A 24,884-nucleotide genomic window follows, 5' to 3' on the forward strand; every position below is an offset into this window, starting at 1 on the left:
GCCCACAGGTCGTCTGTGCAGCAGGTTATTATGACCCATAGTTACGTTTTGTTGCTAGGTGACGTAGTAATTATGACAGGAGCAAAGGGAAAAGTGCGGTTACGTAGTATAAAGAGAGACAAAGGCCACGTCAGGAGGAGGCTGTGGTGGATGGATGAATGTGAAACAGGAAGAGCGGTGTTTTATTCCAATGGGAAACTAGCAGTTTATGTTGGTTTATTATGGTAACCATGGCACTATTTCAGGAGACAGTCCAATGTGTCGTATCAGAGGGTTGAAAAAAACGACCCATGTGGTTGTTTAGGTTGGAGGACTGGTTGGTCAGTACAGTGTATGTAAATGACTGAGGGTTTTGGGGCTGTATACACAAGGATAAAAGACTTTCAAAAACTTTCCTCTTTCCCTGCTGCTTCTCTCTCTCTCTCCCTCTCTCTCTCTCTTTTACTCAGGTTCTCGTCCTTCAACCCTCCTCTCTTGCTGTCTCACTCATAAGATGGTCCTCACTCGCCCCTCAGTCTCCCTGGCTGCATCTCATCTCCCGACCGTTGAGCTCTGTCTTTGTTCTTGCTCTGGTGTGGTCTGGTTCCCTCCAACCTCTGTTCAATTATTCATCACATGCTGGTTACTGTAAGGCTGCCGACTTCAGTGGGCTACAGTGTCCTCATATGTCTGTTTGTGTGTGTATGTGTGTGTGTGTCAGTGTGCACGCTGAATTCATAGTCAGCCTATACATCCAAGTGTTTTTTTTTGGGCTGTACCTTTAATGTTGAACCCAGTCAGTTACAGATCAGGGGTTTCAGCATGCGTTTAATGACTCCTCCATTCTCCTAGCTGCAGGTAACAATGCACATGTGGAGCCTCTGAACATATGTTACCCCCATCTGTTCAGTTAACAATAACCTTTGTTAATAACAGTGGAGCTGCAATGCATATTAGCACTCCAGGGCACATTTATATTATATAATTTCTGTTTTTGGGGACAGAAAATATTATTTCCAAAAACTGTTATATATTTGAAAAACACAAATCCCCACACATCCCTCCTCTCATCAGGAAGTGCAAGTTCCACTTCTACAATGCTGTTTCATAGATTGGTTAGAAGCATCCTAACTGGTATGTGGGTTTTATTGATAACACCATTACCTATGTATTACTATGTATTACTATTACTATTTTCACTGTATCAACTTATCATTTCTAGGGAGGTGCAAGTTATAACATAAGGTGTGCAGCTACACCTACGCCTATACCTTCAGCGTAGCTACTACCTATGACGTACCTACACTGTAACTATGGTGTCGATTCAACAAATCATAGAATTGTAAATTGGTCTTTCATGGTTTGGCTCTATGGAGGCAACATCTATCAATCCACCAATTTGGTCCAGACTAAAAAATCTCAAGAGCTACTGGATGAATTACCCTGAAATTTTGTAGCGTCATTCATGGTCCTCAGAGGAGGAATCCTACTGAATTTGGTGATTCATTAACTTTTCTTCTAGCACCAAAGGGAGGTTGACATTTCTGATTTTTTGTGAACTATTTTGACAACCATTGGATGAGTCACCATGAAATTTGGAACAGATATCCACGGTGACATGGTGAGGCCAGTTACTTTGATGTCACCCTGAGGTTTCCTCAAACGCCACCACGAGGCTTTGAATGCAAAATAGCAACATTTATTGGATGAATTACCATGAAATTTTTACACACATCCACGTCCTCCTAAGAATGAATCCTAATAATGTTGGTGATTTCTCAGCTTTTTATTTAGCACCATCATCATACTTTGGTTTAAAACCAAATCTATGGAGAAATGACATTCCCATCAACCTCAGTTGCACTTGTGTGAGTGCTAATTAGCAATTATTAGCAAGCTAACACACAAAACTAGATATTTATTTAAACAGTTAGTGCAAACATTAGTGTTATTAGAGTCAGATTATTGTTCAGTGATCTGGTCCAACACAACAGATAGTATTTTGAACAGATTACAGGAGAATAAAGCAGAATTACCCTCCACCGCCGATATCAAACAGCACAATAATCGTTTTGGCTTTGTTAAGTGTAAGAAGCGGGTTACACTACTCTTGTGGGCTATATCAGGAATATTATCATAACTACAACCCACACATACGTTTTAGGAATTTATCATTTTTCTCAGATAGACATTTTCTGACTTTCTGTTGCCACCATGTGGAACTAGTTTAACGGTTAACTATCGAGCAACGTTGGCATGGATTGCATTCCCAAATTTCTTGACATCAGAAAATAGTACAGTATTTTTATTTTTTTTGGAAAAAAGTTATCATCGTATTTGTTTACATTAAGAATAGTATAGAACACTATGACCTTATTGTTTATGAGAATTTTGTTTTCTGAAATGGAAATGGGGAGCTATTTCATCCCACTTATTTATTTTTGATCTTTTTTGTTACTTAGCAGATTGAATTGTGAAAAGTTTTCTTTTATAATAGAGCTATTGCATGTATTAGATTAGAGAGGGTTTTGAGTCGGTGTTGGTTGTTGTGCATCGTAGCGGTTGTGTTGCTGGCTGTAGGTTTTTTGCTGTGGCCAGAGGCATTATGTTTTTGGGATGTTTGCTATATTGAGAGTAGAAACTAGTGTATTAATTAATTGTAATAATGACATCACTCAGTCAATAACTAAGACAATGACACAAGTTGTGTAGAACTAAGGTTTACTGGAAAAAAAAATGCTTTAAAAACAAAATTATTTCTTACAGGTACCCACAATGTGCAATGCAATCACATTTCTTTGCTAGTAATTCAGTTACAATAATTCGCCACATTGGATTCAAGGTCCATCTATAATGTCTATTCTAAGGAAAAACCCAAAAGCTCATCAAAGCTACCCAGATATATTTGTGACTATTACTAGTATCAAAATCAACAGATACAGTATACAGTAATGTTAATTGCTATTATACCTTTTCATAATAAACAAAATAACATATGGATGATGAACCTGTTTATTTTTGAACCTTAGTGTAACATCTATCACTCCTACAGTCTCTAGCTATTTTAAAATCTAATGCTCAGACTTAGAAGTTGATACAAAGTGAAACAGACGTTACATAAACACATTATTTTCCACTCTTCCGAAAATACAATCACAGCCCGACTGGCGGTGTCAGGGTAATGAAAGCAGCATCTATCCATCATCCTCATCAAACTCAATCACACTCCCAACTGAGCCCTGGCAATCTGCACAGAAACCGGCAAGAGCTCGGAGGGTGGGGGGTCCGCGTCCCAACTGCGACGCACAGTTTCATTTGGAAAATAACAGGAGAGGGGAGATGTTCAAAGACCAATCTGTTGATTTCTTTAATTACTGTAGGTTCTCATGAAATGGAAATGTTCTGCCGCAGTGAGCCAGCACGACAAATCAAACTCTGTGTGTCGCTTGCTCGGTCAACACACTGGCGCAATGGGTTTTACGTTAGGAAACCTATTTATTCTGCCCAAGATATGGTTGTGGTCTCGAAGTTGCCAACATCCACAAAAGATTGCCAAGGCTAGTCCTTACATGACTCTCTGCAGGGACCCCCTGCTTGACTCCTTCAGTGTGTGGAAAAACATTATGTTAGTTTGCGTCTCCTGCTTCCCCCAGTGCCCATACAGTAGAGCTCTTTTTTTTTTACCTTAAAACTGCAGCTTATAGTGGAGATTTTTTATCCTCTTTTAGGTCATTGTTTTGGTTTTTTCCATCCACCAAATAAACCTCATCACCAGCAGCATCAACCCGCTGCTGCCCGCCCAAAAAGCTCTGATAAACCCATTGCATGCCACCTGCTCAGCAGCTAACGGTAGATAGACTAAGTTGGCGACTTTACCTACTAGCTAATGTGGAGCTAGATGCTAGTTGCCAAAAATACAACTTAAAAGGAATGTGAGTGTGATGGATGTGTAAAGGGATGAGGGCATTCGCTTGACTGGAGACTGGCTGCAAATCTGCCATCCCACCAGGGCGGAAAGGCAGAAGGAGAGCCATAAAAGCTGATTGGCTGAAGTGGACGTGAGTCTGAGCTGTGTTGTCCTGACGTCTTAGAACACCATCCTGATGACTTTGTCGAAAGCAAATAGACACTGCTAGCTAATATTTTGCAAGATGTTTTCCGCTTTACTACTTCAGGTTAGTGCTAATTACACAGATAATGCGATGCTATCAAACATTTCACACCCTTTGAGCTCTTGCCTCATGTTACTGGCGCTGGTTTGTGTTTCAGACATGTGAGTGTGTTATCTGATCACAGCCTCGGGGAGACTTAGTTGAGCTTGATGGCAAATAATGGACCTCTGTTTCCTTCGTGATCAGAGAACTCATTAGAAATCCTTCAGGCTCGTGTAAAATTTTGAGTGTATCTCAACTTGCTATTAAACCCGGCAGCAGCAGGATTAAATATATTGACTTGAGACACAGGTACAACGGTTGAGCAGGTATGTAATTAGGCTCTGGGGTTTGGACTTTACTTAAACTCATAGCAAAGGAGAAAGCAGACAGAGTCCTCGTGAGCACTTCAGGAGCCAAGCAGCGAGCAGACCCCACTCTGCTGTCAGTCTTCCACCTATTTATCACTTTGTTTCCGTCCATCATCCACAGTGTGGTAAAGCAATAGCCGTTAAAATTCAAAGGTATTACACACTAATACAATACCTTGAACAATGTGCTCTATCCTTTACATGAAAGAAATTGAAATAACCTAGCGAAATATACACGTACACAGTATATTGCTACAGAGATCTGGAGAGCAGCTGATGTCTAAACAAATACATATCAACATGAAGCAGAATCATGAATGTACAACAATTACAAAGGTCAGATCCTACCTTTAAGCAAAGACATAGCTGAGCACACAAAGACAAAGGCCATGAGGTTCAACAGTCAGGATACAATGTTTGAAGGAACTTTAAAGTCTTTTGATTTTGACGTGAGTGGACGTAACATTAATTTTGAGGTTGGTGTAAAGACTGTGAACACGCGGTACCATCATCGAGAATGGCATCACGTACTGGCCGCAGGAAATACTAGATAAATTCAACATAATGTAAACTGCCACAGCGCTGACTCCATCAGTATGAAAACAACATTCCCGCACGGATTGTAAAACATTTAGTGCGAGAAGAGCTGAGTTTCACTGACACGATCGGTGTGAGTATAAAGAGTTGTTCATTAAGTATTTCTGATGATATGGCTCTGTTGTTGCACTGATGGGATCGCTGCTGTGAAAATATGCAATATGTCGAATTTAGCTTTGCATTAACAGCAAACCTGCCGATAAAACAGCAGCAAGGACCGTTTCTCACTAAAACATGATAAAATACACTCCTGAAACAAAACAAAGCCCCGCTCCTAAGATAAGCCTGTTAGAATTTACAGATGAATTAATGGCACCATCCAGGAGTAGTTACTTATCAATACAACTCCTGCTTCTCTCGGGTGATGTTAGTATTGAAACCTACACACTCACCAGTGTCACCGGCCACTGTGGTCTTAGCTGTAATTCCACCAAATTATCACAATTAATTTAGAGAGTGATCTGGTGACACTTGCTACGTTGCGGCACAACAAGGAGTTGACAGCAGTGTGTAATGCATGTGCATCGTCTGGGAAACACTACCTGCCTTGTGTGTGTGTGTGTGTTTGTGTGTGTGTGTGACGGCTACTTCTCTGCACTGCTGCAGCTCGCACGTGTGTATGCGTGCACACTGCCACAGCTCTGCTATTGCCAGACTCAATCTTTTTACACAATGTCCATTAATAATAGAATGTTCGATTCCTTTTCAATATTAATTTTATTAATCTTTTTTCCCCTTATTCAAAGACCCACAGAGAGAGAGCACACCACACCATACTTCACCTGTTAAACCATTGTCATAATATCTTTATAGGTTATATTAGGTTTCTGATATGATGGCCGCCACTGTCTCCACATACAAATGCTAAAATGGCATATTCAGATACATTCTATAGATAGAAACTAAAAGGTGACACGTTTATGTAATTGTATGCTGCTGGTGTGATGTCAATATAACTACCAACAGATCTTTCCACTGTCTATTTTTGCAAGTGAAAAAAAGGCGAGACGCCAATATTCTAGATGAGGAGAGACAGTGTGTTCGCTCTAACCGGTTAACGTGGGCGCCAAACTGAAAACCAAGATGTACATAAGCATTTTCATGCATTTCACTAGCACAGACAGAAACTAGAAGGGCACTCAGAGAGCGCAGACCTCAGCCAGAGCCAATGTAGAACAACATACAGCAGACTTAAGACAAAAGAAAAGTCTAATTCATAATAAATGAACAAGATCTGCCCAAAAATTTCCCCCGGCTTTAATTTTGTGATTTGATTTCTGTCTTTGTGAGTTCCAGAACACACACAAACAGTGAGTTTTATCAAATGATGAACCTGCATATCTGAGGGAGAATATATATTACAAGAGGACATGGCCACCTCAGCGTAAGCTTGAGATGGAGCAATGTACATCCTGTCTGACACTACACTTATTCAGTACCGACACCAGCAGTTAAACTTTTACTGTTAAAGTAACTTTATGCAGCAGTGCATTATCTACCATTAGTGTGAGTATTTTATAGCTATACAGTGCAACAGGGTAAGCCCTTCTTTAAAAAAAAATAGAATTGCTTTTAATAAATACAAGATAGGCCAATAATGCAACATCAGGCTAATACTGGCCTCTGTTGTAAAATGGGTTATAAGTCTGATACAATGGACGACAGCATGTAAAACCTTTATTGATGTCTGTCTGGTGAAGTTTTAATTTTTTTTTTTTTAAACATTTTTTTTAGTAAAGATAAAGATGAGTTAATTTGTCATGAGGAGTATCACTCCACATGTGAAAACTGGTGTATAATACACCATGTGTTACAAATGTCGAAGGTGAGAGATTGAAAGACATTTACCATGCAGGGAGGGTCTAACAGAAAAAGACACTATCCAGTTGCTTTATGGGAAACATGGGATGCAGTGTTGTTGGAGTTTGGCCCAGGGATTAAAAGTTGGAATATTTTGGCCTCTGCTGCTTCGTCCCTTTTTTTTAACCTCACAAATCCCTCAACTTTATAGAAGCCTGATACTAAATATCTATGTATTTTAATGCAACATACACATCATTTCAACTCCAAAATCTAAACTGTTCTGACATTTTAAAATGGATATCAATGCCAGAAATGATTACGGCAAGGACTAAAATGAATTTGCTAGAGCACTGTTTGTAAGAGTATATTAACACAACAACAACAATTTGGTGGTGAGGAGAAACAAAAATAACATAGTATAGTATCACCTCTGCCACTCCGTTGCTACTTTGAATGATTCAAGATAAGTCTCCAATAAGAAATTCTCATTTACTCCAAAAAGTATGAGCAAATCGAGAGTTGAATGAATGAATTCTACAGTACAGCATGAGTGTTATCAGTATGTATATGTGTCTATTTCCTACAAAGACACTGCCCATGGTGTGCAGAGTCTGGCGTCATAGTCTCCACCTGCACAAAATGCAGGTAAGCTAGTGACACACGAGCGAAATACAAACACGCTAAAAAGGATCAGCACCCGTGAACCGACAGCTCAAGAAAGAATTGCAAGTGTTGGCTCAGCGGGGTCAAATGTAACGCTAAGAAAACATGCATGAATACATCCGTCTGTTCAGCTACGGTCGACCTGAAAGACTATGAAAAGTGTAGAAAAAAACCACCACCCTTCACGCACAAGCTTAAGGTATGACATCCCTGACGCTCATGACGTTCCACTGCAGACGGCTCTGTGAGGAGTGTGTGGGCCTTGGATTCTGATCTACAGTATGTTGCGAACAGTAGGCTAAGTACAATTCTTAGTACCAAACAAGGGATTTAACCTGAGTTAATACAACAGTCTGTACAAAATGCTTATACAGTTATTTAAAGTTTAAAAAAAAAAAAAAAAAAAAAAAAGCTGGGTTAAGTCAAGACACCTAACTTTTTTATCAGACTAATTTAATGTCTAGATTTTCACACGATAGCATGGCGAGAGATGCTGGGACGCTCCAGTAAGCACTTGTTTATTTACATATAGGCTCTAATTCCATTGCAAATAACCTCCACACTTGACAAAGAAAAGACTTCCATCCTATAACGCTCCATCTTGAGAGAACAGAAGAGGCAAAGAAAGGCAAAAAAAAAAACCAAATAGATAAACAAGATCTGTCACCCTCTAAACTCTTTCTGTTCTCTGCCGTCACTCTTTCATCTAGCGTCCTCTCTGAACTCAGGAATCTAACTCTACTTAGTGTCTTTTGACACATTTAAGATAGGATGATGAGTCCTTTTTGCTTCTCCTCCTTTTTCTTGTCCCTCTCCTTCTCTTTTCTCAGAGAGACAGGTAGAAAGTGAAAAATGGATAAGGGAAGTACACCACTGGCTGAAACTACAGGGCCACCGTGTTGCTTCAGAAGGGACAAACAGACCCAAACTGCGCCGCTGCTCCAGTTCTGCCGCAGAGCCGGTCCAGGCGCCTCTAAGGCGCCCTTCAACCAAACGCCCCGTCACCGTACAACAGTAGGCTCAGATATGAGATAACCGGCCGACAAGCCATCAGGGGTGGGCGACGTCACAACAGGTCGTCGTAGTCCAGCAGCTTCGAGTGCTGGCGGCTTTTCCACAGGCGGAACAGACGGAAGTCAAAGTACATCTCGATCATCTCTTTGCCTGCAGCCAAAAAAAAAAACAAACAAATAAAAAAACCAGGTTGGTATGAAAATTAATATCGTTAATGACGCAACCTGTATGATTATTCTGAGAAGTAGATTATATGTCAAAGTAAGATCGTCCAAGATATAAGATCATCAGATCGCCCCCCCCCCCCCCCCCCCCCAAGGCGTGTAAAACCAACTTTTGTCATTAAATGTAAGGACAAAGTTTGTTGAGCAGTTGTGTTGAAGAGCAAAGACTTGCCATTCGGTTTGTTCTTGACAGTTTTATGTACCATAGCGGAGTGAGTGAGTGGGCGAGCGAGATCGCCGATGTATAGTGATTGTGTTTAGTTACTTCAGCCCAGCTGCAAAATCTGACTGTGTACGGCTGCGACAGAAAGAGGCTCTCAGAAAAGAGAAAATGAAATCAACATTTTCTTTATTAATTAACACTATTGCAAAAGTGTTTAATATACACACATATCAGTATTAAAGTATGGACCTTTTTCAAGATACAAGGGTATAAAAATTGTAAATCACTTCTCGTAAGTCATTTTTCTGGTGTTATGGGCAACAGTACAAGATGCTTCATGCTCATGAATTCTAATCTAATACTTTCTATGACCTAGAAAACAATTGCTTCAATCTGCTCAAGGCTATATGTGTGTGCACTTTAGCCAAGTAATCAATATGCAAAATGTAAAGAAAAAACTGGGCAAAAAGATATTGTACAAACATGTCTCCTGTGGCTTTCATCAGATACTGAGGTTTAAGGGCTGAACTCTGCCCTACACTATTATATTAGTAGTTTTTTTTTCCCCTCACATCTTTTAACATTCAGTCCAGTCTTATAAATGAAATACAAGAGCTGAATGCTTTCACACAGCACCACAGGTCGAATGTCTGGAAGAATGATAGAAAGGCGGAGATGAAGCAGAGTGTGGTGGGTCAATACAGGATAGGAAAACCCATAGAGGCAATAATGACATTTTAATAGGAAAATAATTAGCGTGGCATCAATTGATGTCAGGAAAATGACTGATGAGGGATGCGCTGAGAGCTCAGCAGAGTTCACACCTGTATTTGCTCACACTCCCTAATGTGCTTTCTTCTTTGCTGAACAGCTTACTGGCATTGATTAATGCCCGCTATTAACATTCAGTGGGTGTACTGGTGAGGCCGATTGCTCTAAATCAATACAAATACTGTATACATGTTTTTTTGTTGTGGTGCATGCAGCTCTTTTATGGTACAGGAGGGATAACCACATGTTTTCTGTGTCAAGACAACAGGAAAACCAATAATATTGCATGTAACTATAGGCAGTGTGTGTGGTGCTCTCACCCTGTGCAGAGAGCTCTAGTGGGGACTTGAATTCGACCGAAGAGGGTCTCATCAGCCTCTTCAGAGTCTGAATAAGCTGCAGGGAAAAGGGCAGAGATAAAGAGAGAGAGAGGGTTAGAATGAGGGAATACTGGATTCCAAATGCCATCAGTTATTTTGAAAGGAAAGCAGACAAACCAGTGACAGAGATATGACCGGATGGAAAGAGCAGGAGGAGCCCCCGCAGCACTTTGATTCTGTTCATGTAGCACCGCAGCTTGAGCGTATGTGAAAAGGTCAATGTGCCATTTACATGGCAATAGCTGAGTATACATGAAAGGCACATATGGTAATGTTTTCTGTTCATAAAGACACATCTGTCAGAGTGGATCTATAGTGTGGCGAAGGCCTGGCAGAGCAGGGTCACATACAGGGAGGTGGTGTAGCATAAAGCCACTAAATCACTGTTATGTTTAAAAGCTGACACAGACCTTTGTTCTAAATTAATTCATGACACAAGTAAAAACCTGATGGGTCTTAGCGAGAAAATGTATTTTACCGAACAAAAAGCATAATTTTTAGAATATTATTGGACCCATGGGACCTTTAAATATATAAATATACCATATAATATATCTAATATAAGTTTTCTAAAATGTAGAGATAGTGAGAGCCTTCCCAGAGCTTTGTTTCACAAGGACTGGGCTTCATTAAAAAAAAAAAAAAAAACCTCACTCAAGCACTGACACTTGATGTCCATCTGTTGTTTGATTATAGATCAGGTCTAGCTTCTATATTAATACTGTGAAAGTATCAAAGTGCTCAGTCCGCAGAGAAATGCACACAGCCTGTATTCAGAAACTGAGCCTTAAAACCAGCTGTCAGTACTTCTGTAACTTTGTGATGTCACAACAAAGCATTCACAGCTCTCAGCCATGCCCCAAGCCCCGCCCACCTGGACCTACCAACCAAGCCTTGCAGGATTTGGTTTCTCTGAGTGTTTACATAAAATCTGCTATATTTTTTATTAGATCACTCAGAAAACTGTCAGCCAATCAGACGAGAGGCTCAGCGACTCCTCTTTTCTGATTGGCTGTTACTAGAGCTACTAGAGGAAGCCCAAGAGAGGGGATGTAAAACTACATTTTGATGCTTTTTGGTTCCGAAAACAAATATATCTTCTTATGGATCAACACTTCAAATAAAAAACAAAAAGTTTAAAGTATAAATATAATACATTTATATCTATAATAAATGTATTAATATAATATTGCTAGCCTTAAAGTAAAGGCTTTTGCTCAATCAGAGGTGTCTGATTTGTAATAGCCTATTTAGACATGAAAATATTGTGCAACCACTGTGGCTTGTGAGATATTTGACACCTGGAGCTAAGAAGGAGCTGTGATGTCGCTGGAGTCTGACAGTGAATTGAAAAATAATGATCCATGAAAGAAGAAAAGTGGGCTGAGGTCTCTTACAGGCAGGAAATGTATTTAACTGTGAAACAGTGATTAACAATCATGTGAGTGCAAAGGATGCTCATCTTTTTTTTTTTTTTTACAGAGAATTTTCTCATCAGCTTTATTAGTTATTATTTCTGAAGCCTGTTTTATAATGTCTGACACAGATTGACAAGAGATTAAATTGGGGCTCTCTTTCACTCACATACTGGAAGTAAAGTGTTTTGATGGACATTCATTATTGAAATAAGAATAAAAGAATAAAATTGAAAATACAGGGAGTAAAGTTTCAGTCTGAAGTATTAAATTACTGTATGATTGTTTTTATCCCCTTTTTTGATGCCACACCCCATGAGGAAAAATCATTTCAGCCAGGCTGACTGTAGATTTTGGCCTGTTGGTCGGTCGACCACTTTGGTCCAGACTGAAATGTCTCAACAACTGTTGGATTGATCGTTTTGCACAGACATTCATCTTCCCCTCAGGAGCGATTGGAAGGTTTGTCATCACTTTGGTGAACCTCTGACTTTTCATCGAGCGCCATCATCAGGTTAGAATTTAAATTTTTCCAATACCTTGAATTAACATCATAATCCAATGGATTGCACCAAGTGTCAAAGTTTGAAACCGTCAGATCATGAATGAAAATCCACTGTAGACACCGACGTACTTGAAAAAGTATGCTGGAAAAAAATCATAAAACACAGACTGCACTGACACAGACAAACGCTGTACTGCCATCTTCCTCACATACAGCGAGCAGTTGAACTTTAGCTGATTGAGCAAGAAATTGTGCAGATACACAAGGAGCGATGCAGAACCTCATCCTCTTTTGATTGTATCCTCATTAAAATGGTGCTGTGGGTCATACAAGATGAACATCAGTCTCTCTTCGTCCATGGTAACTGCTGACTGGGAAACGGAAATGACGTCAGTGTCGATTCGGTGTTGATTTGGACCATTGAAAACAGGTTGGAGGTGGGGCAAGTGCAGATATATCCGCTGACACATGAAGCAGGTTAGGACATGTTCACTGGGAAACACTGACACAATCTGATGTCCTCTCGCTCGCTCATCGCTGGAATACGTCCTGGCACTTCGTAAGAAGCTGGAACAAGACGTCTTTTTCAGTCTCTGGGCTCATTTAACTTCAGCTTCAGCCTTTACTTGAATCTGACAGTAATCACTTCAGATGTTAGAAGTGATACAGAAATGTTAAAATGCCTGACCGTGTAAGATTGTAGTCGTGATGTGACGAGGTGCTTTCGTTTGACGAGTGGAAAACATTGAAAATGTCTTAAAAATATATTTTTTGAGTTAATGTTACCCCCTTCTTCATCAGAGTATCAATTGTATTGTATGAGCAAACCTGCCCTGCCCTACCACAATGTCGCTGATTGTATCCAAGAGCTCAGCTAGCTGTGTCCCATTTCTGTGGTGACAGTCTACAAAGGATGGATAAGGCTAAAGAGGATTAATCATAGCATCATCACCAGCTCCCATAAACCTCATAGACTCATACTCATGTCTCATGCTGGGTTTTGGGATGCTGACAGAGCTTCTCTTGGCTTGAGGAGCCTCTGAAATGCCTTTTCGACACGCTGTGACGTGCTCAGTGTTGAAATGTGGATTTGAAAAATGGCAGCCCCTGAAATGGGACACAGCATGTCTGCGCTCCCCGAGTCACCAACCTCTCCGTGCGCTCATGTACTTATATGTGCCGTTTGTTTTTTTTTTTGTTCTTGGCAAAGAGTTTTATGACGGAAACACACAAGATGGACAGATGAAATGTGTCCTTCCATCACTTCCTGCAGGTTTTTACTGCACACGTGTGTCTGTGCATCTGGAAGCCCATCACACTTGATGATACTAGGTCTACTGCTTTTGGCAAACACACTTTGACTGCCTCCTCCTCCTCCTCCTCCTCCTCCTCCTCCCTGTCCTGCTTCTCACTCCCTGGGGTCTGGTCCAGTGCCAGCTGGTGTGCCATCACACATGGAGCCTTGCAGCATTTGCAGGTTTCATCTCCGCAACACTCTGCTGTGCATCCATCGCTACACAGAGGAAAGGCTTAGATTTTTTGTGTATGCAGTGCTTTTCTTTCTTTAATGAAAATACACAATTTTGCAGACTTCCTCTATAAATAAAATTAAATAATATAATAATTTTATTGTCGGTACAAGAAAGCTAACTAAACAATTACTTTACAATTATAACTAGTTTTAGAATTAGGTAATGTAATTGGTCTTTCACTAAAGACTGTACATTCGGCATGTTGTAATTACAATCATTTAATAAAAGAAATTTCAGTATAAAAGTATAAATCTCTTCAATTGCTGTTTAAAGTTTTGTTTAAAATTTGGATGAAAATTTAGATGAAAATGCATGGGCATAGTGTATATGCAATGGAATAAAAAATGTCTCAAAATATATTTTCCCATATTCAAGCACAAAAGACACTTTTTTTTGGCAGGTTGAAAAATTAGATTCATGCTTTCACTAAATCAGTGTTAGATATGGAGGTAAATTTTAGTCCATGTTATGACTAATCTTTTCATAGATAAGAAAATGTAGAATAAGGATAAGTTATCTCTAGAGAGGATGTTTGGCTATTTTTCTGAAGGTTTTGGGGGATTTTTTGTTACATATTTTGAACATTTTCAACTGAGGACATTGATGGGAAGATTTTGTTCTGGGGTCCAATTTTACAATTTACTTCTTCCAAATGTGTTTTTGTTCCTTCCTTTTTTTTTGAGTTCTACATTTTGAGAGATTGATTGATTAACTGATTGGTATTACTCTCATAGTATCTGTGTGTTAAAGGTGAAGCTTGAGCCAGCAGCCAGTTAGCTTAGCTTAGCACAAAGAGTAGAAACTGAGCTAGTTGTGAGCTAAAAAAAAAACCCCAACCAGCATCTTTAAATGTTGTTAACTGAAATGTTTTTATCTTGGTTGTTTAACCCATAAAACCAAAGTGCAACCAACATCATATTGTGTCTTTATGTGGGGTTATGTCCCGTGCCCCGTGTTTTTTGGCAGGTCTCTTCATTACTGTAAATGAACTTATATTATAATAATATTACAGCAGTAGATGTGGACCAGCGGGTCTGTTGGTTGCAGTGGTGGTACTGAACGAGAGGGGCACTGAGTAGAACTGGAACTCAGTCGAAAGGTTGAAAGGCGACGCAACCCGCCTGAGACTTTGTGTGCCGCTAATGCAACCTGCTCTGGAAGCTCAGCGTCGACATTTAAAGTGACAGGCCATCAACAGAGCACGACTTCTCAAGGATGAGGTCAGTGACACAAATGCTAATGCAGGGAAGCTTTTGGCAAGTATTAATGTTTTAATAGAGCTGTCGATCCGATTTTTGTTGGATGCTGTTTGTAAACACACCATTCAGAGGTGGCTCCTCCTCCCCAGCTCCACGAGAGAGCGAGAGAGAGAGAGAGAGAGAGAGAGAGAGAGAGAGAGAGAGAGAGAGAGAGAGCACTGGTGGTTGAGCGAGCTAGAGAGTGAATGAAGAGAGACAGAGACAGCGATTTAACCTGGTCACTACGTTTTTATAGACTCCTGCCCTGACACCCTGCGCACTGTTATTGGCTGGAGCTGAACACCCTCTGACCAAAGGCTGCAGCACAGAAACATCCCAAAAGCGACTAATTGGTGTTAACTAGATATTTCTATTCAGTCATATTAATCCATAACTCCTCCTGTGCCCACGGGTCATCTCTCCAGCAGCACACCTGCAACACAGTGTTAATGGTGCTGAAGCCTAAAGCTAGCAGCACCATACGGCCTCACAAGCACGGACGAAGGTGAGGTTGGTCGGAAAGTAATAGGAAGAAAGAGGGGCGCACTGAAACAATAATCCAGGCCAGGGAACGTGACTCTATCCCTGCGCTCTTTCTCTCTCTCTCTCTCTCTCTCTCTCTCTCTGAACGAGTGTAAACAAAAATCATGTGACTGTTTTCTGAACTCACATTTTCCGATCTCTCATCAGCTACGGATAATCATTATTATTATTATTGATGGCCATCATCAAAGGCAGGTAGGTAAAGACAGTGCTGGCAGTAGCAGCGCTGCAGCAGTAACGGTGTGGACACACACCGCAGCCGCAGCAGTTCAGCCAGGTAGCCTCATACACAGGTGAGGTGACGAAGAGGTTATCAACTCATTCCTGCTTGGTGCATTATCACTGGTTTAAGCTGACTGTTGATGGTCCGGGCCAAAACCACCCGCAGGCCACCGGGAAATGTCCCGGGATGACAAATGACAGCCACAGTGGGGTTTGACAGAATAAGTCACCACATGCTGTAAACCAGCATGTAGAGTTCATGATGACTGGTACTGTAACCGTCTTTTGGATCTTGCCATTATTTGGAAATATTATTATTATTATTTGAAACTGGGTTGGATTGGTTCAAGACAAGTTCAGCTTGTGGGGAATAAAAAGGACAGTTGAGTGTTTTGTTTAAAACACAGAAAACGCTATGAATTGTAAAAAAAAAAAAGAAATTTGACTGGTGAGAGTATTATATTGTATTTTATAGTTATGGTGCAGGATGAGTTTTGCAGGGTGGAATGGCTGATAGCAGGAGCTGTAGGGAGTGATGCTGGGTGGAGTGGAGCATCATCTGAAGGTAGATCAGTCAGTCAGTCTATTAATAGTGGCTTTCCAGCTGAGCCTGCAGGAGCGCACACAGGCAGCAGCAGGGGTAAAAATTGTTAAATGCAGCGAATAAGCCCTTCCCTATTCATATCCCTCCTCGTTTTACCTCTACTGAATCACTGTGGAGAAGATGCCAAATGTCACGGTGACTGTCACGGTGCGCTGCAACACACCCGGCCCAGGGTGACTGAATTCCATCACATCATTTTATGTGAATATGTCCTAATATCTGTAATGCAGAATGTGTGTGTGTCTGTGTGTGTGTGTGTGTGTGTGTGTGTGTGTGTGTGTGTGTAGCTAGAAAGCACAGGTCAAAGCCTCCCTGGTTGTATTAAATCAGTCTGATAGCAGGTTAATGTTTTCCTGTGAGGTGTAAATCTCCACCATAGTTGGAGGTTGTTCGTATTGTTTCCATTCTATACACTTTGCAGAGCCGAGCCTGATACCACACACACACACACACATACACACACACACACACACACACACACAAACACACACTCATACTTTGTGAATATCTTGCCACCATAGTCCCAGTACTGTCTTCTGATCCTTCATTTGCTGCAGCAGCACAGATCTACAGTGGGAGAGTTGCACAATAGCAAAATAACAACGATTGTTGTAAATGTGCTTCAAGCAGCATTTTGAAACACTCACGTATCACCGTCAAATTAATTCAAACACCTGGTTGTAATTACCACAAACAAATAAGAGCAAGGTGGAGATTAATGCAGGGCCAGTTAACAGAGTTGTTAATGTCTGTAATTTCCTCATGTCCTCACCCTCAGCGTGGGGGTGTGCTTGTAACAATGTCAGCACTAGAAACAGTGAAACGTTTAATGGTAATGGTTGTGAAAAAACATTTCTACCTTGTATATTATTATTATGATCATTATTATTATTATTTTACCAGGATTTACCAGGAGCAAAACATGGATCACACACACACACACACACACACACACACACACACATACAGTATATATTGTGTGTATATATATATAGATAGAGAGATATAGTGGAGAGAATGATGTTCCTGAGGTGTGACTTGCATCAAAGCAATGGAGAAAAACTGTAACATGGAGGACAGGTTAGCTGGGCAGCGTGTCCCGGGTTTGGTTTCTTTATTGAAGTCTGACCGTTATCAGAACATCATTGTGTGTAAAATGTGCAGTAAAAACCAAACAGCGTCCCAACCAAGAGCGGGAACACAACAAACTTCTTTTATCACCTTAGCTGTTTCAACCCTTTTGATTACGCAACACACCGTGTGCCAAAACAGTACAAGGATACAACCCGTATAGTTTCATTTCTCATTCTGGCATCTAATACAGTGTTTCTTGTTCTCAATGTGGAACATCCCACTCCCGCGGTACAGATAGATAACGTACTCAACAGTACGGACATTTGACGGGAGAGAAAATTGTAACAGCCTCATATTTATTCAGGAAGGCGCCACAATCTATTTTTCCAGTGAGTTCTCATTTGATCACATTCACGCTTCACCACTGACTCTTTGTGTGTATGGTTTAGTGATAGCAGTATTGCAAGCCATGCACAGCAAGCTGCATGCACATAACAACTGCATTTAAACAATGGGATGTGTTCAGTTTATCACTGATTTAATCAGTATCGTCATGTTGATCCAATTGTAAACTAGGTAATAATATAATTGAATGCACAACTGTGTAGAACTCGATCTGTAGTTTAATCAATTAGTTTAACATTGATTTAGTTTGAAAAAATCAGTACAAGTCAGATGTGGGAACAACGTTGCAATATCAACGTTGTGATTCAACCTTGATTTATGACGTCGTCTCGCCCGCGGAAAAACGTTGAAACGCCAAGTGGGACATTTTCATTAAGAAAATGACTTTCTCTGTTCATGTCACACTGTGCAGGCTGTAATTATAAGCAGCCAAGTGGCAAAACTCCTTCATCGGCCTCCTGGTTTTAAGGCACAGTGTGAGGAAGTTCTGACTCAGCTGACCGGTTCAACCCTGACACTGCCATCTGAATAAAATCCCGTATTTACAATAATACTGACACCACTTACTTAGACCTACATGGAGCAGCATAATCATTGTTGTTACTCGTTGCTAGGCTTGGGATTCAATATTATTTTCTCTAACTGAATCATTTTGTTATTAGGTTGAGCTTTGAACATTTGCAAATTACTGAAGTTATAAATGACTAAAAGTCAAACAATCAGTTTCTATCTGCTGTCGCCTTTTGTTGGCAGGAGAAGAAGAAACAGTTTTGAGTGGCAGCTTAATGAATAAATGAAGCTCCACAGCCTGTAGATAACCTGAAAATATGATGAGCAGCAGATGATATGATATGATATATGATATGATGTGATATGATGAGATGAGATGAGATGAAATAACATAATATGATATGACTTAAAATTATATATGATATGAGACATGGCATGACATGATATGATAGTACATGATGATATATGATATGACATGACATGAGAAATGACATGACATAACATGATATGATGTGACATTATATGGTATGATATATAATATGATATATTATATGATATATGACATGAAATACCATGATATACAGTATATTACAATATGAGATATGACATGAAATGATGTGATATATTTATGACATATCTATGATATATGATACAATGAAAAATATTTTGAAATCAGGTTGTCTCTACTAACACGCTGCTTATTCAATGTGGTGGAAATCAGAAAAAAAAGAAAGAAATTCAGAGCCATTAAGCTGAAAATCTTAAAATATTGATATTAACAGCATAAAAGTTTAACTGGGACATTCCTGCTACTAACACTAATGTGTTGTAATCAGTGAGATCGTGTCACTACAAATGATTCTCTGCTATATCTTGTACTACAAAAACACTGATCGTTCAGTGGTGCTAACAAATGATTTGTCACTGCACATAAAAGAAAACAAGAGGGTTTTATGAGACTTAAACAAAAAGAAAAGGTGAAATGTTGCTTGGCTGTGGTGGTGTATTGGTAAAAAGCCAAATGTAGATGGAAACTGTGAATCATCTGACTTGTGTTTCACTCAAACCTCCACCACAGCATCAGATCTGTGTGGAGCGATAAGGAGAACATAACCTTTCCTGATTTCATACATGAAACAAACATACATGTCATGTTTCCAGCATGTTTTGTCGCTTTTCACAGTGTGGGGATTGATCGGAGATCTTTTACTGACATCATCTCATTGCATCCTCTTCTTCTTCAGTGGTTTAATGGAACCTGACTGGAGCATCACATCACTGGAGCTGTGTACACATTAATCCACATTTTCTCTTGCTAAATTTCTGGGAAATTTGGTTTAAATTTGTGCTACATTTTGATGTTTTCATATTTCATGCCTCCATATGAACTTGTGGACACGATATCTCAGTAACGCCTCGACAGAACTTCTTCAAATTGGGCCAAAGGTCAAAATGTGGTTTTGGCCTCGTGAACGCGATATCTCCACAACGCCTTGAGGGAATTTCTTCAAATTTGGTTCAAACGACCTCACAAAACCCTTTTTAGCCGTAACCCGAGACCTCACACAGCAATTATGACAAAATTTCACACAAATGGTTCACATTTTATTTGACTCTGGATAAACTGATGTAATCTGAAACTAATCTGAGCAGCTGAGGCAGACAACCGTGAGGCGGGAATTCTAGTTTTGCAGATTATGGTATATTCGTTGTGTTGTTCCTTATTCTATTGCGTTTGTTTTCAAACCAAATTTTCCATTCACCGTTGGCAGAGCTTTGACTTCTCAACCACCATAAACAGAGCAGATGTTTCCGGTAGATGCATCATAATAAATTATTCATTGTATCGCAGAGGCTGCCAGTCTCCTCACTGATGCTTATTTTTGCTAACTATTAAAAAAAGATCATAATAAAAATAATTCTATATTTCTCTTATTAGATGTGGCAACATTAAACATCTGTTTTGTGGCTTTTCTCACCATTGTGTCTTCACAATGCTTCCTGCTTCACACTATTCAAGCACCGCATTTCTCACCATCAAGGTCAAGAGGTGCACAAGCATTGAAGATGCCTTAAATGCTCTTTACCCGCCTCTGATATCCTGGGATTATTATTCATTTCTAATTCAGACTTCTTTATGAAGAGGACAGGAAAAGCTGTACTGTAGTTAAGTGCAGAAGAGTGAAGGCAGCAGTGGTACAGTGCTTCTAGATGGGCCTGCACGAGGAAATATGAATATTTTAGTGTGTTTGCATGTACGTATGTTTTATGTGAGTGTGTCTGCATATAGCAAGTCTCTGTTGGGTCGGAAAGGTCGTGGCAGGAGTACTGGAGGAGGTATGTGGTTGTGGGTGTATGTATGTGTGTGCGTGTGTGTGTGTGTGTGTGTAAGTGCAGCAAGGGTGAGTGGGTGTAGCTTAATTAAATGGGTGTCTCATCAGTCTATTTTCCTGTCATTCAAAAGTAGTGTGTGTGTGTGTGTGTGTGTGTCCTCTTTGTCATTGCCCCCCCCCCCGCCTGTGCTGTGTGGCAGCCTGACAGCAGGATCGGAGCTGCAGCCAGGCAGCAGAAGGTGCTGGTGAGGTCAGAATTCAAACACTTGACTCTAAGATTTACTAAAAAAAAAAAAAACACTTTTCTTTACATTATTGTATCTTTTATGTGCAAAACTGCTCCCCCTGCCATTATACGTTTATGCAAAAAGTGCTCACATCATTACACTCTGCACAGCTCCGCCGCATCGAGGGACAACACAACAGACTGTCTCAATGATTAATCTGCACCACGCTAACAACAGCATATGGCTTTGCGTGTCTCTGAACATATGAAGACATTTCAAGTCAACCTTCACACTAACTAGCAGTTACTCTGGGAGTCTTATTTGTTCTTCATGGCTAAGCAGAAAAAAGACAACTACCTTTTCTCCATTAGCGCTGCCCAACACGTAGCAGCCCATGATGTGGATGAGGTTGGGCTCTGGGTTCAGCTTACTCATCAGCCTGCTGAGCCGCCGCCAGAACCTGGCCACACCGGAGAGGCGCGGGGAAATGAGAGAAGTGAGTTAGTAAGGTGGTTAAGGTCAAAACTGAGTGAATGAGTAACTGCAGGAGGGTCACGATTATAAACACAATTTGGAGGCACCTTATGGTTGGAGATTTTCACGGTAGGATTTTATGCCGACTGCCATTATTTAACTGAATTATTTGTGATTGTTAAATTGCTGAAGGACCGTCAGTCTCTGTACTGTATGTGTAGCATAATTATCCAAACCCACACTAGATACAATGCTATGAACTCAGGATTGAACAATCTGCTGAAATGACTTTGTTCTCTCTCTGTCATGATCATAGTCACAAAGAACATATGCCGCATTTTTCCATAAACATTGACTTTCTGTGGTTGAACCCTGAACAAATACACACAGATTATTGGTTACAGCTACAAAAATGAAGCAGGTCTTACTGGATCATGTCTTCTTCCTTCTCCACCTTGGCAAATGTGGCCACTTTATTCTTCAGCAGATACAAATGTCCTGGACCTCCCTGTGGAAAGGTGTTTGTGTTAAGACAGATTCAGGTATAAAAGTATAAAAGTCACTTCATCTCTCTGATGTTTTAGAACTGAAGTAATATTTCATCTATATCTATAATTATATATTATCTATAAAATGTCAGATCACCACTGGTCCATCAGCCACCACACGATGATGATAAAATATTTAGCTCCAGTTTCTGATAAAAACCTGAGGAGAAGCAGCTGCTCCATTATCTTAAAGTATAGAAAACGTGTCGAGCATAACAACTCAGTACATCTTACAATGAAGTGGCTTATTTAACCAATTTCAATTCCATGTGCATAAAAATAGCAGGTGTAAATGTGATATTGGATATTGATTATGCCTAATATATTTCATCAAGGCAGCAGGAGGTGTGTTACATTATTCAACAGGACTGCAAATGAGAGCAGAACGCAGGTGGGAGACTCTATCAACAAGAAAATTTTTTTTAAAAATGGAGTTCACTAGTTCACTGACTGTACCACATCAATTCAGACCTGCATTACTCTTTTTATATCCCTGTAGTGACTTAGAACAGATGCATCTGTGTAAACCGTCCTGAGTCTCTCTGTGTACTGGGAAGTGTTGGCAGAGTATTTATAAGACACCCACAACGGGCCAGTTGGTCCAGTCCTCATTTTACTCATAGATGAGTCTGATGTTAGTCAAACTGCTTCACAAAAATAAAAAGACTGACTCATTTCAAGTTGAAATCATTAGATATCTTATCACCAGGCTAACTCAGTCCTAAGACAAATGTTACCACGGTAACAATCAGTGACACCTGCGCTGACCACCAGTACTTAACAACAAAAAAACAGGAAAACATAGCTCATAATTTGTGGTTTGATAACATTGTTATGGAGAGAGAAAGGAGAAGGGAAGGAGTTTTAGAGGTCCAGGCCATTTTTTTTTCCTAATCAGATTTTTCTTTTTATGGTTTCACTCTTTGCTGAATTTATAAAGTAAAACGTCCTTGAAACTGTTGAATTCTTTCTGAAGACAAACACTTTCTGGGGTAAACGGAGCTGAGCGGTTGGATGCAGCTCCTCTGTGGGACTTTTTTTTTATTTTGAAAAAAGTATTAATTTACCCAGAAATCACTGCACCACACTCTGGCTTAAGATAGTCAAGAACTAGACGGAAGTATTGACATTTTTAAATGTAAACTCAAAACGTTCCTCTTCAGCCTGGCTTTTAATTAAATATGGTTTTTAGTCACTAGTCACTTTATTGAACTTATTTTATTGTAATTACGTACTATTTTATCTCTCTTTTATTATTCATTTTCTTATGTTTGTTTTTGTTTTCTACTGAAATAAGAGCTTTTTAAATCTATTTTATTGTATCTCACTGTCAGCTTTGTCCTTTTCTTTTTAGCTTATCAGTGGTCTGTGAAGCTCTTTGAACTGTACTAACCTGTATGACAAGTGCTAATCAAATTAAGTTTGATTGATTGATTGATTGATTGATTGATTGACTGACTGATTGATTGACTGCTATTTGTTATACTGTATATAAGACACAGTCAAATTCTATCTTTGTGAAACCAGACACAGGATCACACCGAGCTCAGGCCACTTCACGGTTATGAAACTGAGGCATAAAGCTAAAATGAATTAATTTTTTTTCTTTAAATCTATGCTGCCAAAAGCCAATATCCGTCAAAAAATATATAATATGATATGATATACTGTATACTATCATATTGCATATATGTCAGTGTTTGTGAGGCAGAAAAAAATATACATATTATTATCCTATGTAACTTATTTCAGTTTGTCCTTCAAGCCATGATGACTAGTTAGATAGTACTAACCTGACTTATTTTAACCCAACACTAATTTAAAGGAAACCATGACCTAATAATGATGTCACACTATTTCTCAGATCTGTCTCTGCTTTCACTCACCTGACAGAAAATGAGCATGTTCCAGATTTTACAGCCTTTCCTGTAAGCAGTCAACTTTTTCTCTATCTCATCTGAAGGGAGGGAGAGAGAGAAGGAGAGCGAGAGGGAGAGAGAGAGAGAGAGAAGGAGAGAGAGAGGTGTCACTTTTCCCACTCAGCCAAAATGGTGAGACACATAAACTGGCTGTCTCTTGAGACACACACACACACGCACACACACGCACACACACACGCACACACACGCACACACACGCACACACACTCGTGAGTAGATAAACAATGAGTCATCTCTGCTCTGCAACAAGCTCAAACGTATTCCACCCTGGTCTTTTTCCAAATTTTCACTGGGAGAGTAATTTTCACTTGAGAATTAACGTTTAAAAAAATACCCAAAAAACACATGTCGCACTCACCGAGGATGTCATCAAACGTGGCGCGTTCATGGTCCTTCAAATGCAAAATTAAAACAGAATTATTATTTAATGAAATCCCGCTGAGCAGAAAAGGATTCAAAAGGGAAACAACCTGCTCATTTTCTATAAAGAACATTAGTTCATTTACAGCCATTAACAGAATCACATTTCATTTAGACATTAGCGCTGATCATACATCCTGCTAAACGTACAACAAAAGAACAAGGAATTTACATTTCTATCCCCTAGACTGGTTGGTTCCCAACATCTGGCTCGGGACCCTTCCAAAGGGTCGCAAGGTGAAGTAAGGAGAGGTCAGGTGATTAACAGGGCAGGTTGAGAACATCTTTTTTTCCCCCTCAGACTAGATTAAAAACTTTACTTTTCACATTTTCAGGAGCAAGCACTCGTCCGACTCCCTCTAAAACGAGTTTAATTCTCAGTTGTACTGAAGTTGACAAAGTACAGCTGAGAAAAAAAAAGACATGCTTGAATTTTTTTTAAAGCTTGGGGATGACTTGCAGTTTCATACATCAAACATATTTTTGTGACTTCATGTGGAAGAACAAAAGACCTGCACTTCCTGCAAAGCTGTCATCATGCATAATACAGGCTCTCCCACGCAGCTGTGGACTCTTACCAGATGCTTTAACTGAGCAGAACATGAACATCCACTTTAATAACCATTCTCAGTGCAGATAAAAAAAGAGGCCAACACACACATCAGTGTGTGAGTCTTTGTTCAGTCTGTTCCTCTTGTAATGTAATATATCAACACATATTGAATTTCCATATATGACATATATGTACAAATAAGATAAAAACTTGTAAAAAGTTGGT

The 24,884-nt window shown here is 39.8% G+C and overlaps 1 protein-coding gene across 1 annotated transcript in view; it reads right to left on the reverse strand.

The window, feature by feature from the left end:
- Positions 1-2,683: 2,683 nt before the first annotated feature.
- The window catches only part of nsmfb (NMDA receptor synaptonuclear signaling and neuronal migration factor b), a 60,351-nt gene continuing 38,150 nt past the window's right edge, over positions 2,684-24,884 (reverse strand). Inside the window, exons 9-14 of the mRNA XM_056377021.1 lie at positions 24,045-24,078; positions 23,633-23,703; positions 21,627-21,706; positions 21,082-21,184; positions 10,057-10,132; positions 2,684-8,728 (exon numbers count right to left, since the gene is read on the reverse strand). Of these exons, the coding sequence (XP_056232996.1) occupies positions 8,631-8,728; positions 10,057-10,132; positions 21,082-21,184; positions 21,627-21,706; positions 23,633-23,703; positions 24,045-24,078 (462 nt within the window). The 3' untranslated portion in view covers positions 2,684-8,630. The remainder of the gene's footprint in view (positions 8,729-10,056; positions 10,133-21,081; positions 21,185-21,626; positions 21,707-23,632; positions 23,704-24,044; positions 24,079-24,884) is intronic.

The sequence above is a fragment of the Seriola aureovittata genome, chromosome 5 (genome assembly GCF_021018895.1).
Source record: "Seriola aureovittata isolate HTS-2021-v1 ecotype China chromosome 5, ASM2101889v1, whole genome shotgun sequence".
NCBI classification, from domain to species: domain Eukaryota; kingdom Metazoa; phylum Chordata; class Actinopteri; order Carangiformes; family Carangidae; genus Seriola; species Seriola aureovittata.